This window comes from Chiroxiphia lanceolata, chromosome 3 (assembly GCF_009829145.1).
Source record: "Chiroxiphia lanceolata isolate bChiLan1 chromosome 3, bChiLan1.pri, whole genome shotgun sequence".
In the NCBI taxonomy this organism is placed as follows: Eukaryota; Metazoa; Chordata; class Aves; order Passeriformes; family Pipridae; genus Chiroxiphia; species Chiroxiphia lanceolata.
Genome location: NC_045639.1, coordinates 58,578,598 through 58,593,063, shown reverse-complemented (window position 1 = coordinate 58,593,063; position 14,466 = coordinate 58,578,598). Strand labels below are relative to the sequence as shown.

General features: G+C 39.1%; 1 protein-coding gene across 10 annotated transcripts in view; it reads right to left on the bottom strand.

Annotated features, from left to right (window-relative positions):
- Positions 1-14,466, bottom strand: part of AHI1 (Abelson helper integration site 1) — a 94,322-nt gene that overhangs the window by 51,533 nt on the left and 28,323 nt on the right. For all 10 annotated transcript variants that reach the window (XR_004356095.1, XM_032683178.1, XM_032683180.1 and 7 more), the window contains 3 exons: positions 11,629-11,759; positions 7,155-7,295; positions 5,047-5,249 (listed from right to left, as the gene is read on the bottom strand). Coding sequence is in view for 9 of the 10 variants with exons in the window: in XM_032683178.1 (XP_032539069.1) it covers positions 5,047-5,249; positions 7,155-7,295; positions 11,629-11,759 (475 nt within the window). In the remaining variant the exon portion in view is untranslated. The remainder of the gene's footprint in view (positions 1-5,046; positions 5,250-7,154; positions 7,296-11,628; positions 11,760-14,466) is intronic.

The following is a 14,466-nucleotide window of genomic DNA, read 5'->3' as shown; positions in this document are numbered from 1 at the left end:
CTATTTAATTTAAAAGCCCTCATTCCAGTGAGATGTATTGTGCAGGTCATCAGGAAAATGATGGCCTGTGTTACAGGATCACGTTCTCCACTAATATAAGAAAGTAAACAAAAAGTTTTAAACATACTGCAAATTTCTTACACATATGTTAAGAATACAGGATATCAGTACCTCCCCTGAAAGCTTGTAGATAAAAAATTTGTGTTGCACACATGATGGAGTTATTTCAGCCTGCAGAAACACTGCAGCATTGTCCTGTACTTGGCAAAAAACATTCACAGAACTGTCAATGCTTTCAAAAGAGTCCTCAGTACTTAGTATATTATGACTCTCCAGTTTTCCATCTTCAGGTAGAAGCCGTAGTAAGTTTCTACAGAACTCCAGATTTGTGCTAAAGCCCAGAAGTCAAGCACGGTATTTCAGAATCTACCAAAATCAAGATGAACCAGAGGACAGATCCTCACAAGACTGCAAAAAAACCCAAAACAACACCACTTGGGCACCTAGCTCTGTGTCTAGGTCTTTGTCGCAGACAAGAGCACAAGTTTCTGTCTTCTTCCACCTGATGGTTTAGATACTATCAATATCATGGTTATGTGTTCAACAAAAAGGTTGCACGTTTTTTTTTCTGAAAAGTAGTGGCTTTAAATTCTATTCTAATGCAAAAAGATATATTTTGCATCTCAATTAAATTCTTAAAGAAGACCATCTGAAAGGACTACAAAGTATACTATCTGATGTATACTACACCAAAGCACCATTTATGAGCCTACTTTGTAGTCATATAGCTTAATGATGAATGTTCAGTACATTTGATGGAAACCGAGGCATAAGCTTTTGGATTCTCTCACAGTAGCTACTCCTTTTATGAATTATGCCATAGTAATAAATATACTCAAAGGACAAAAAAATCCCACCAGTTTTAAGTATTTCTGTATACAGGAAAGAATACTTTCACATTCTACTTGTCTCATGTTATACTTAATACACTCCAAATATCAGAATTTTGGTAACCACTTTGATAACCTTTTAATAACACTTTTCATAAATATAGCATGAAGTAAAGACTGGAAAAGCTCATCATACTTTAATTTACAAGCATTCACATGTTGAGGGATGAGGTAGCCAACATTTAATTGATTCCAAGATTAGTACTACAGAGTATATATAGATGCTATTCGTAAGTGCTAAAAAGGAGTTAGGCATCTAAAAATCACAATTTCAGAGGTAGAATACTAACCTTTAAAGAAAGCCCTTCTCCCCATACCTAGATAACATATATCATCCTCTTGTTATGCAAAGTTATAAACAGGTATTTTCACTGCTAGATGGAAGTGAAATTTTAAAAACATAAATAGTAACGCTGAATGAAAAGCACTTATGAGTTCTTTCAAGGACCAGAGATAAGTGCTTTCCTATCAAAAACTTCTGTGAATAGAATCATACATTCCCTGAGGCAGAGATAAATAATAATTGCTGCCAAGATTCACTACACTGTAATTTCTCTCTGTGGTAAAGAAGCCAATTCTGCATTCTGGTTTCATACAGAAATTAATTTTTACCTTTTGTAACAAAATGTCTCAGCTTTTGTGAATTGTTAAAGCTTAAACACAATAGTCAAGTCTTGCTTCTAATTACACATTTTCTGGTCTAACAAGAATGGTAATGTTGCAGAGGAAAAGAAAAGAAACTTCATCTATCATTCATTAAAGTTCCTGTTCAGGTAGCAAAGAAGAAAAACAGAAAAAAACCCCAAAGATTGGTTCTAAAGGTACCTGGAAAAGAGGCACTGGTCACAACACAAAAAACCCAAGCTCATACAGGATCAGAGTATTCTCTGTTTCTATCTAGCTTAAACCAAATCTTAATGTATTGACATTACATTTTCAAATCATATACCTAAGTCACAGAACTCCAAACTTTGCACTTAACAGCTATGAAAGTAACTTTTAAGTTCACATGTTAAAATCACAGACCCCTGTGTAGGCAGATTTGCTGTTTGGGTGTTCCAGCACCTTTGCCTCATAAAACGTGACTCCAGTAAACCTTAGGCCAGGTTTACTGTCTACAAGGTACGCTGCCACCATGCTTTCCCCAACATGGTATTTCCTACATATCTATGACAAGCTTTTGGTATGCAAACATGAACTAAAGACCAGTACAAAGTCTACATAGTTTCCAGTTCCCTACTGTTTTTCCCATCAGACAAATACATATGAGGTGTTCTCGTCTGGATTTTCATTTTCCAACCCTACCACAGGGCAGCTAGCCACCCTATGTGTGGCTTCATAAAGTCTCCTTTTTTTATTTTTACTTGTCTGTTCCCAGAAACATAAGCACATTCTCATGCATGTAGCTGTGTTGCAATTTTTATTTACTTTGACAAACACTTTAGCAAACTATTTATGCAAGTGTGCTTTCTAATAAGCCTTCCAGCAAAGCCTGCACTGACATACATGTGTCATTTTTCACATTTTCACAGACATCCAAAACTGTAATTCCCAATTACAAATCAGTAGAAATTTTCAGTTTTAGTGTTGCTATATTTTACTCTGGTGTGTCCAGAACGTGATAATGCAGGCAGGCAAGACTGCATCCACATGCAAGAAATGATCCTATCCCTGCTTGAAAAGGCGTTATCACTGTCTCCTGAATCTCATGTTGGATCACTGAAAAGATTAGTATCAAGAGTCCTTTCAAAGAAATCTCCTCTGAGATATCTCAGTGGTTCATAAAGCTCTGCCAGGAAGCACTCTCACAGTGTTTATAATCACCACTGCATGTGACAGGTATCAAAATGCATGTGGACTCCTTCAATCGCCATCCTCTACTGTTTGGAAACCCACATGGTGAGAAGACTCAGATGACCTTTTTGACATCTTCCACATAGGAGAGGATTTGGAGGATGCTGTCAAAAATGTTGATCATGACTCTGCTCACAATGAACTTACTCATCCCAAACTGGTCATTGTGAAATTGAAATCTAGGGTTACAAAACTTCAGTGGATGAAAGTTATTCTCTCAAACACAACTGTAGGCATATCTATTTCATCTAGCTACATGGTTCCATGGAACATCTATGTGGTTCTGCTAAACCAGATTTATTTCCCACAGTCCAGAACCCCTGGCTAATCTGAGACTAAACAGATGCAATGACGAAGACTCTCATAAATTCATTAGCCCCATCTTTTTCCTCATGAGACATCCAGAAGATTAAAATTTCTTCTGGAGTATCTTCCAGGAACACTTGTCCTAAACACATGGTCCATTCTCTCCATATTGTGCCCTTCTCTGATAAACAACTTGAAGGCACCAGTGTTCACTTTGTAGACGAGTAGGAAAAAAATAAGCAGAAATCAGAAACAAGGCTTCCTTCCTTGTCTGAGACCTTGTTTAATTCAAAGGTAGAAGCAACCTGCTACTGTTATCCACGTGGACTACAATGTGGGGTTTAGAAAGGAGTCCACTGGGAGTTCACAGTCCAAAAATCAAAGGACTGTGAGATAGCTTTCTTCTGGACAGTTTCAAAGCTCAGGCCTAATGGGATGTCAAATCCAGGGAACAAGACCAGATCTAATCCAAAGCAAAACCCCTAAAGCATGATAAGAGTAGCTACAGCAAACTCAGCAACAACTGCTTTCATCTACTCACCTGCTTCTTTTGTGATTCACTTATTAATAAAGACAAAACCTAAAACTACATGAAAAAATCTACACGTATTCAAAAGTACTTAAAACCAAAAAATAAAAAATGCAAACACAAAGGCAGTTCATGTCATTGTGAAAAGTAATTATAACTTCATAGTGCTACTCAGGTCCATTATAAACTCTTGCTGCATGCAAAATTGTCTCGAGTTGGGGAATATCAATGAAATTTATTGCCAATTACAAAGGCTTTAATTACTAATGCAGGTATTGAGAAACAAGACAAATAGTCAAGCACCCACCCAAAGAAAAAACTTTTTATCCGTTTTTGTCTGTCCTAGTTTTGCTTTAGGCACCTCTTTTTCCTCATTTCTAGCCCCCAGGCTCCTTGCATTTGCCGCTAGGTTACACTCAGTCCCTTTGGTATGGTGCTGCAGGAGAGTGGTCTTAAGTGTATAGTGGTTTGCTCTTTTTGACTCTTCTTGTTTCTCACTCTTTTCAAATGCTTTAGTATGGAACCTCCACCAGATAAAATACTCTTGGGGATTGTACCTGTCCAGCACAGATTCTTCCATAGGTTGCAGCCCCTTCAGAGATGTATCATCTCCTGTGTTTTCTTTCGGGTGTTCTCTTGTATCTCCCGTGTTTCCCTTCACGCCTACTTTGTTGTCTCCCCTTTATCTCCATTTCTGCATCATTTTGTGTCTCTTGCATCACCTTCGTGACTCCTGCTGTGTCTTCTTTCATGCCTCCTATCTCTCTTCCTGTATCTCCACTTGTGCCTTCTGACATGTTTTCCTTTGTGTTTCTCCTCTGCTGTGGTCTCTCCTGTCCCCACTAGATACAGACCTCTCTTCAGTATGTTTTCTTGGGGGTCCCATATGCTGGTTTTTTTGCTCCAGTTTCAGTTGTGCAGTGGCTCTATACTGCCCTTTGCAGAGCTGGCTTGAAACAGCTGTGCCCAGGACACAAAAGACCATGATCTCCCACAGAGGTCAGCCCTGCAGCCCTCTACACTATAAAACCCCTGCCATTTATGCCACATACAAGTTTAAAGGCGAATAGGGAAAAAAAAACCAAACAAACAAAAGAGAGAGAACATTCTGAAGCTCGGCCATAATGATCTATGAAATAAATCATATTTCTGAATTGTCTGAATGGCAATGGCACTAGCAAAAAACATCCCTTGTCATCAATACTTGATAAACAAAAGTTTTATATGATTACTCTTTTCTAAAGAGCTGCTTATGGGTGCATTAATATTAGCAAGAGACATATTAACTTCTGAAGATCAGATCTTATGACAATATATATATATGTTTTGTTACATATATCAGTCCCAGAATATGAACTTTGGCTGAGAAGATTATATAGTTCTGCAAATTAATTAAATTTGACTTACCAAAACAGAATCAAGTTTTTGTTTCACCTTCTGCATTCTCATTGATGCTCTTGCAACACTGACAAACTGATCTGCCGGAGACATCACTAAGCTTTTTTGCACAGGAATTTCAGAAAAACTGCTAAAGAACTGTGGCCCTCTTGGTGCAGCTGTGGTAAGTGATGAACTGAGATCTTTTATGAGTTCAGCTTCCTGTTGTGCAACTGTAGAAATAACCAATATTAATGTGTCAGGTGAAGCCTTACATTGCAATGGGAAAAAAACCAAAATTGAATGATTGCTGCCATTTTGCCAGCCATATCTTCAGTCAAACACCATCACAATCTGTACTAAAAGTGCTACAGGGAAAACCTGAAAATGACATGAAATTTTCTCCATTTTCCCTTAACTCTTCTGGTCACAATTCTCACTTCTGTTATCTGTGTTCAGTAATCTCTCACACAGAACTGATATTTTTGTATTGCTTATGAGCCATAGTGGTCCTCATGCAGAAATACTGGCAGTGGAAGAGGGGAGAGCAAGGGGACAGGAAGATAAAAATTTTTCAAAGTCAAGAAAGGTATAAAGCTTGTACCAAGTTCAAGTCTAGATACATTTCACATTTTTTTCTAGCCTAGTTCAAGTGAGTTTATTATAGTTGAGCAATATTTCAGAAGTTATCAGACATATTATACAGGCACAGAAGGTATTAACTGACTTTTGCAATATTTTGTACTGTGGTCTCAAGCCAATATAGGTTAAAAGAATTCTTCACAAAAGTTCTGTGCAGGATATTAATAAAACTGTTGGTGTATCTAAAACATACTCTTAGAGTCTTAAAAAGTGTGTCAGTGACTAAAATTAGTATTACTACATGATTAACTCATTCAACACTAAGGCAGTAAGATTACTTTCTGAAAGTAAAGTGGGTGCTTTTAACCAAAAATGGGACAAAAAGATAGTAACAGGCAATGTAAAAATGACCACAACCTATGCAAAATCTTACTGTCACCAGTGACTTAGTTAAGCAGTCAGATGATACAAATAACTACCAGTGTGATATCTGTGTGATCTCTAATATATAAGTACACACATATATATATATATTAAACTACAGTATTAGATTTTTTTAAGACTCATTGTCTGCCGAACAGTCAAAAAATTTTAAAGAAATCCTTCAGCCCCCAAAAATTCCATTGCTCTCTAAAATACAGATATCTTACTGGATTGAAGTTCAGCGCTGAATATTGATTGTAAAGTCATTTCACTTAATGTTCCTGTAAAAGTCAACCAATTCAACAGAAAAATAACCTAGACTCCAAGGTTTGATAGGAGTAATCTCATTACTACATGTTACTTAAAAAACCAGTGTATAAAGACAGGATTAGCTTTACACGTCTATGTTCCCTGTAAACATAATTCAAACAAAAGAATTCCTGCATAATTCATATTAACATTATCTACTATCTAGATGCAAATGTCCTTAATTAAACACAACTATCAGTAAAGCCTTCAAAGGACAATCTGAACTTTATTTTGTATACCAAAAATTCAAGATGAGCATTTATCACTATCTTCTCTTTAATATAACATAGGGAATAAAGCTATCTCTCATACAATTGCACCACAGATTTAACACTTGTTTTTTAAAAGTCTACACTGTCTGATTCAATTCTATACAGCTCCTCAATATTATTTTGTAACATAGCCAGCACAAAATACTGAGCTTCCGATTACACTATTCATTAATTTTCTGAATGACTGTACTTTCTGGCTCTATAATCCACCTTGATATTGAAAAGGGGTTTTTAAATATTTGTATGACACTGCCTATATAAGACAAAGTGCTGCAAAAATCACATTGTATGACACACAACAGCACATTTAAACTTAGGTTATACAGGACCTCTGGTGACTGCCTAGGTCAAAACCCTTGCTTAAAGCAGCAGCACCTAGAGCAGGTTGCGTGGGATCATGTTCAATTCTGTTTTGGAATCTCCCAGGAAAAAGGTATATATTGTCATCAAATGACTGCTTTCTTTTTCCCCTCAAAAGAAGTACAAATACTAAAAAATTGCTTCTAAAAATAAAATATTTACAGGTGTGTATCAAGAAAATTTGTACTGTACCTTTATAATCATAAATGTATATAAGTATTGGCTGATTTTGACCAAAGGCACAAAATGACACCATGTGTTCATGTGGATGAAAGGCAACATCACGAAGCGAAGATGTGAAAGAGAGTTCAGAATATATGGCCACCTGATCTCCTACAGAATTGAAATATGTTTATTAATACCACAGAAATGTATTTGAAACACACTGGATACAACAAAATAACAGTTGGTTAAAGCTTATATTATTACAGTACAGTGTCTGACACTGTAAATAAATATTCTTCAGTCAATTTCCTTATTGAAAAGGATTTGGCATAAGACAAAAAAATATTGCATGCTTTTAAGTAATTCAATAAGTCATAAAAGTTCCTGCAGTAGCTGCAGGAAACCCCAGAGGATACACTACGTTAGCTGAGTTCTCTTGTTCTGATAAGCAAGTTCTGGAAAGGTGGCGTTCCACAGTATTTGTTTGTGCTTGCATTGTACCAGAGATAGCCATCTTAGCTGTGGATTTCAACTATATAATACTGACAACAGGAGTGAAAGTTGAAGCACAGAATTATTAAAAATATAAATAAATATAAAAATATAAATAAAATTAGCTCTTCAGATGATTGTGCTATGAATGCCAGTACAGTGTGTAAATGAGTCAAAATCCAATGAAAACATACTAGTAACAAAGTCCTGGCTGGCAGTGATGACATTAATGAAAAAGGTACCAGGCTAATTAAAAATTACTTCAGGGTCCTGGGTTGATTAGTTAATGGGACAGGAACACAGGTGGTGTTCGCCTTAGTTCCTGCAGTAGCAGAGATGAACGAGGAGTAGGAAAACCCATCTCAACAATAGGTTGCTAAAGGACTGGTGCCACTGGCAGAATTTTGGTTTTTTTGACCATGGGGCAAATTCTACGGTACCCAGCCTGCTAGAGTCAAATGGGCTTCATCTATCTAGCAAGGGCAAAAGGACTCTAGCCCATAAGTTGTCGAGGCTGATCAGGAGGGCTTTAAACTAGGTTTGAAGGGGGAAGGAGTTGAATCCAGGCTCTCCAGAGATGAGCCTAAGGGTGGAAAGCCCAAGTTAGAAGTTAAATCAGCAGCCCAGCTGAAGTGCATGTACAGCAACGCATGAAGTGTGGGTAACAAACAAGAGGAGCTGGAAGCCATCGTGCAGCAGGAAAGTTATGATGCATTTGCCATCACAGAAACGTGGTGGGATGACTCACATGACTGGAGTTCTGCCATGGATGGCTACAAGCTCTTCAGAAGGGACAGGTAAGGTAGGAGAGGTGGAGTGGTGGCTCTATATGTTAGAGGGTCTCTTGACTCTGTGGAACTTGAAGTAAGTAATGATAAGGTTGAGCAGCTGTGGATCAGAATCAGGGGGAAGGCCAACAAGGCTGACATCCTGGTGGAAGTCTGTTACAGACCACCCAACCAGGATGATGAGGGCGATGAATTATTCTGCAAGCAGCTAGTGGATGTCTTAAACTTGCCAGCCCTTGTTCTTGTGGGCAACTTTAACCTTCTGGATGTCTGCTGGGAGCTCAACAGAGCAGAGAAGAGGCAGTCTAGGAGATTCCTAGAGTGTAATTTCCTGCTTCAGCTGGTAAATGAGCCTACCGGGGTGGGGCCCCGCTAGACCTTCGGTTCGCATACAGAGAGGGGCTGGTGGGAGATGTGGTGGTCAGAGGCCGTCTGGGGCACAGTGACCCTGAAATAATAGAGTTTTCAATACTCAGGGATGCAAAGAGGGCCATCAATAAAAATTCTACCCTGGACTTCCACAGGGCAGATTTTTGCCTACTCAGAAGACTGGTTCAGAGGGTACCTTGGCAAACAGCCCTTGAAAACAAAGGGGTGAAGGAGGGATGGACATGCTTCAAGAAGGAAGTCCTTAATGCACAGGAGCAGGTTGTCTCAGTGTGGTGAAAGGTGAGCCGGCAGGGAAGACAGCCAGCCTGGCTGAACAGGGAGATTTTGAAGGAAATTAGGGGAAAAAAGAGACCTTACCAACTATGGAAAAAAGGGCTGGCTACTCATGAAGAGTTTAGGAATACAGTTAGGTCATGTAGAAAGAAAATTAGAGAGATGAAGGCACAATTTGAACTCAGTCTTGTCTCTTCTGTTAGGTATAACAACAAGTGCTTCTACAAATACATCAATAGCAAAAGAAGAGGTAAGGAAAACCTTCATTCTTTGTTGGACATGGAGGGGAACATAGTAACCAAAGATGAGGAAAAGGCTGAGGTACTTAACACCTTCTTTGCCCTCAGGTTGCCCTCAGGACAACTGGCCTCCAGAGCTGGAAGACAGAGACAGGAAGCTGAATAGCCCCCCTGTAATCCAGGAGGAAACAGTTAGCAACCTGCTAAGCCACCTGGATCCTCACAGGTCTTGGAAACAGAGGGGATCCATTCTAGGGTGATGAGGGAGCTGGTGGAAGAGCTCGCCAAGCCACTCTCCAACATTTACCAACAGTCCTAGCTCACCTACAGGGTGGACAAGGGATCAGACCCAGCCAGCACGGGTTTAGGAAGGGTAGGTCCTGTCTGACCAACCTGACCCACCTAGTGGATGAGGGGAAGGCTGTGGATGTGGTCTACCTGGACTGCAGCAAAGCCTTTGACACCATCTCCCATAGCATACTCCTGAAAAAGTGGCAACCCACGGCTTTGACAGGGAGACTCTGTGCTGGGTTAGGAACTGGCTGGAGGGCCGGGCCCAGAGAGTGCTGGTGAACGGTGCTGCATCCAGTTGGTAGCCAGTCACTAGTGGTGTCCCCCAGGGATCAGTGGTGGGCCCAGTCCTGTTTAATATCTTTACTGATGATCTGGATGAGGGGATTGAGTGTATCATCAGCAAATTTGCAGATGACACTAAGTTGTGGGGTAGCATTGATCTGCTGGAAGGCAGGAGGGCTCTGCAGAGAGACCTGGACAGACTGGAGAGTTGGGCTGATTCCAACGGGATGCCAGGTCCTGCACTTTGGTCACAACAACCCCCTGCAGCGCTACAGGCTGGGGACAGAGTGGTTGGAGAGCAGCTAGGCAGAAAGGGACCTGGAGTTTGGATTGAAAGGAAGCTGAACATGAGCCAGCAGTGTGCCCAGGTGGCCAAAAAGGCCACTGTCATCCTGGCCTGGATCAGGAACAGTGTGGCCAGCAGGTCCAGGGAAGTGATTCTTCCCTTGTACTCAGTGTTGGTGAGGCCACACCAGGAGTACTGTGTCCAGTTCTGGGCCCCTCAGTTCAGGAAGGATATTGAGGTGCTGGAGCAGGTCCAGAAAAGAGCAACAAGGCTCGTGAAGGGATTTGAGCACAAGCCCTATGAGGAGAGGCTGAGGGAGCTGGGGTTGCTTAGCCTGGAGGAGGCTCAGGGGAGACCTCATCACTCTCTACAACTACCTGAAAGGAGGTTGTAGCTGGGTGGTCTCTTCTCCCAGGCAACCTGAAGTAGGACAAGAGGGCAGGATCTTAAGCTCTGCCAGGGGAGGTTTAGGTTGGTTATTGGGAAGAAATTAGGAAAAATAAGACATTGGAATGGGCTCTCCAGGGAGGTGGTGGATTCACCATCCCTGGAGATTTTTAAGATGAGACTGGATGTGGCACTTAGTGTCATAGTCTGGTAACCACGGCAGTGTTGGATCAAGGGTTGGACTTGATGATCTTGGAGGTCTTTTCCAACCCAGTTGATTCTATGATTCTTCCTCCTTTTATTTTCTTTTTAAAGTTTTCAGGCAAATTATGTAGTGGCATAGATATAAGCTAATGTAGTTGGAAACATGGAGAGAAATTCAAAACAAAACTGTTAGTTATCTGCCAGTTTTAAAATATTTACTTTTTCCTTTTAAAAAATTAATTAGATCATAATCAGAGACAGAACATTATGTCATCAAAACCAAAATGGTATTCTACTACTTTCTACTGTCTTTTTTGTCTCTTCTAGCTCCTGCACAAGAAGATAGCAAACTCTTTATTTTACATTTGCTTGACATTTTTTCAGAAAGATTTTGGTAGCTATTTTGAAACTACTTGGCTTGAGGACTAATTTACAAAGAAACCTTATATTCCACAGGCAAAAAATATCGAGTCTCTGACCACCCTTGGGAAACAGATGAAGTGGTTCTCAAAAAAACCCTGATTCCCAAATCTAAACAGCACAACAGAAAAACTTATCTGACTTAAAACATTTTTTATGCATTCCATTTTAAGACCTTCATGTAAAGAATTGCAGTATACAAAAAGCTGAGCTTCGGGTGCTCCAATCCTGCTGGATATTACAAATGCTACCTCTATTAATTTCCTCTAGAGAATAAAATCTCAGAGATTAATAACAGCTATTTAAAAGGTGGAGCTAAAGCCTCAGGATTTAAGTGCATCTTACATAACTTTTACTCTGTATCAAAAGTGTTTCAATAAAGCTTAAAAAATCATTTCCCCCTCAGCCTTGAAAACCTGGCTTAAGACCATAAAATAATTAGTTACCTGTTTCTGGATTCCAAACATAAGCCTTTCCATCTTCACTTCCTGAAAACAGGAACGTACCACATGGTGTTAAGGTGCTGTGAATCTTTTCTCTGTAATTTGTGGCACCTATGTATTTCTTCGTAGCAAAGCTAAAGAAAAAGAAAGTTTACAAATGTAGCAGATACTTTCAGAATAAACAATCTAACTTTTTATGCATCAGTTCCCCCCTCTATTCCTTAGAAAAATCAATACACCTTGCATCTCAAATAGATATGCACCTTCTGCAGAATGCAGTGTTTACCCTTTATTTTCCCTGACTTTCATAATGCACCTGACATTACAGATGAAAGCATACATCCTTGTCTTTCAGTAGAAAAACAAAATCCTCAGATCTAGAGAATGGATACAGATGTAGTAATTTGCACTGTCTTGATCCTGGGCTTTGCGAAAAATGAGGAAATTGGCACTATTACTCCAAGCTTTGCCAAAAAAGTTTTCATTATGCTTCTTGAGCTTGAGTGCTTAAATTTATCTAGCAGCTCTCTTCAGCTCTTCAAACTAATGTCTCCTTGGTTAGAAAACCAGCAGTAGAATCAACAAATTTCAAGACATAAATGTTAATTTACTATTAATATTTTTAATATTATTTTGCAGCTTAGGTATCCTATTCCTTTTTCCAGCAAAACACTACTGGTCAGCTTAGTAATCATGATCTACTGTCAAACAGTTTTCAGGCATCAAGTGGGAGTGAATCTACAAAAGGATGGAAAGAAGCATAAGTCAGCTTTTAAGAGGCTATTTCAAACATGAGGCATGGCCTAGAAAACAATATGAAAGTTCAACATGGAGACTAACACAGCAGCAATACTATGACACAGAATTTGAGGCAAGAGGAATGGCAATAGTCCACCACATCCCTCAAAGACAGAAGACAGTAATTTTTCAAATGTGTTACTGAAGAAATAATGGAGGTATGCTGGGAGAAATGCAGTGCATTTCATATTACAGGAAGATTATTTTAAACGATATTCTGAATAAACATACTCCATATGCAATTCTATTTGGCAAGTAAGAGAAAAGGATTCCTTAATGATCACAGTGCAAGACTGTATTAGCCCAAAAAGGAGTTTTAGCTGTGTGAATAAAAAGAGATAGTATCTCTGAGATGTCAACAGAAGAGCTCTGCAAGATGTAAAACTAACCTGCATCTGAAACCCTAAGGAGAGGACTGAACCAAATCTCTGATCACATACCTTAGTGACAAGACAGCAGTATTAACCAAAAAGATCAAAAAAGCAAGTTAAAAGAGGAAAGTTAAGAGCAACAAGCTATCAATCAAAGTGAATTGTGAAGATCTGTGACCTCCGCCCCCTCTTTTCTCATGCAGGGAATGAACAGTTAATGCTGACGTGTAAAATTATCACTGCTGGGTATCTGACCCTGTGGTTTATTGATAGACTTAAGCCAATGTAACTGTGGGCTGTGGTCAAAGTAGCAGTCCTGCTGCTGTCCTCTCCACCCTTGTTTTCCCAGGCTCTCCCTCATTTCTTCTCTAGTGTTTGGGCAGCTATCAGACAAGTTGGATAAGACAGTTGATTAAAATGAAAATTCATCGTCATGGCTGAGCTTCGCGAACGAAGATTTGGGAAAATGAAAATTAATAATTTGTATTTGTAGGCTGATTTTCAGTCAGATCAGCACACTGATTTGACTCACCCTGCATAAAAAGACCTCTAGAGATAATAAAAAGGAAATGCTAGGAATACATGGCCAAAGCTGTGGCAGACCCAAGGAGATGGTGTGTCCTATGGATATCAATCCTTTCCTAAAGAGTAATATGCATGTCCATTTTCCCCTCTCAAACTAAAATTCTGTCCTTTTTAGAAAGCGTAGCAACAGAAGAACACTATCTGCCTCAAAAACTACAGGTTTGCTCTGTCAATCCACCGATTTCAAGCTTTGATTTAGTGGATAGTTTAGGCTTCTTGCACAGTCATTATAATGTACCGTTTATAGTAAAAGAGGAAAAGTGCACTATAATACTATAAAGCCTTCAGCTAGTTCAAACATTCAATCCAACAGAATAACAGAACAGCTTAGTTTGGAAAAGACCTTCAAGAACATTAAGTCCAACAGCTAATCCAGCACTGCCAAGTCCAGCACTAAACTATGTACCTAAGTGCCACACCTACATATCTTTTAAATATATCCAATGATGATTTTCTGTATAGTGATGGGAGGAAAGACACTTGTGAAATTAAGGATAAAACATTTAGGAAGCATGTTCGTATTTTTAATGTGACTTTTCAGAATAAAATGTTCAGGTACATCTTAACAATGTATTTAAGTGATTAGAGACCCTTCTAACTTTCACCCAACGAAAGGACATGAGGGAATGGACATAAACTGAAATAGAGGAAGCTCTGCTTAAAATTAGGAAAAAAAGCCTTTTACTTTGAGGGTGAATGAACACTAGAACATGTTGCTGTCAGAAGCTGTAAAATCTCCAAGATATTAAAGACCCTTCAAGATATTAAAAACCCAACTGTATAAAGCTCTGAGTAACAAGCTGTTTGTGATTTGATTATTGGGTTGAACTGGTCACTCTCCAACATCAGACTCAAGTGAGTCTGTAATCCCCTTGCTTTTTATTGTAGTTTATTACTAAAGAATCATGTTCATAACTATTAAGAATGAGATAATCATCAAAAAACTACGTAAAAATATCTCACAGCCTGCTTTATACACCATAATACATACATCATCGCATTCTTCAGTATTTATGATGACAATCATATTCTGTTTCATTATCAAAATACCCTCCCCAGAGTCTTAACAATGAGAAACTAACACACA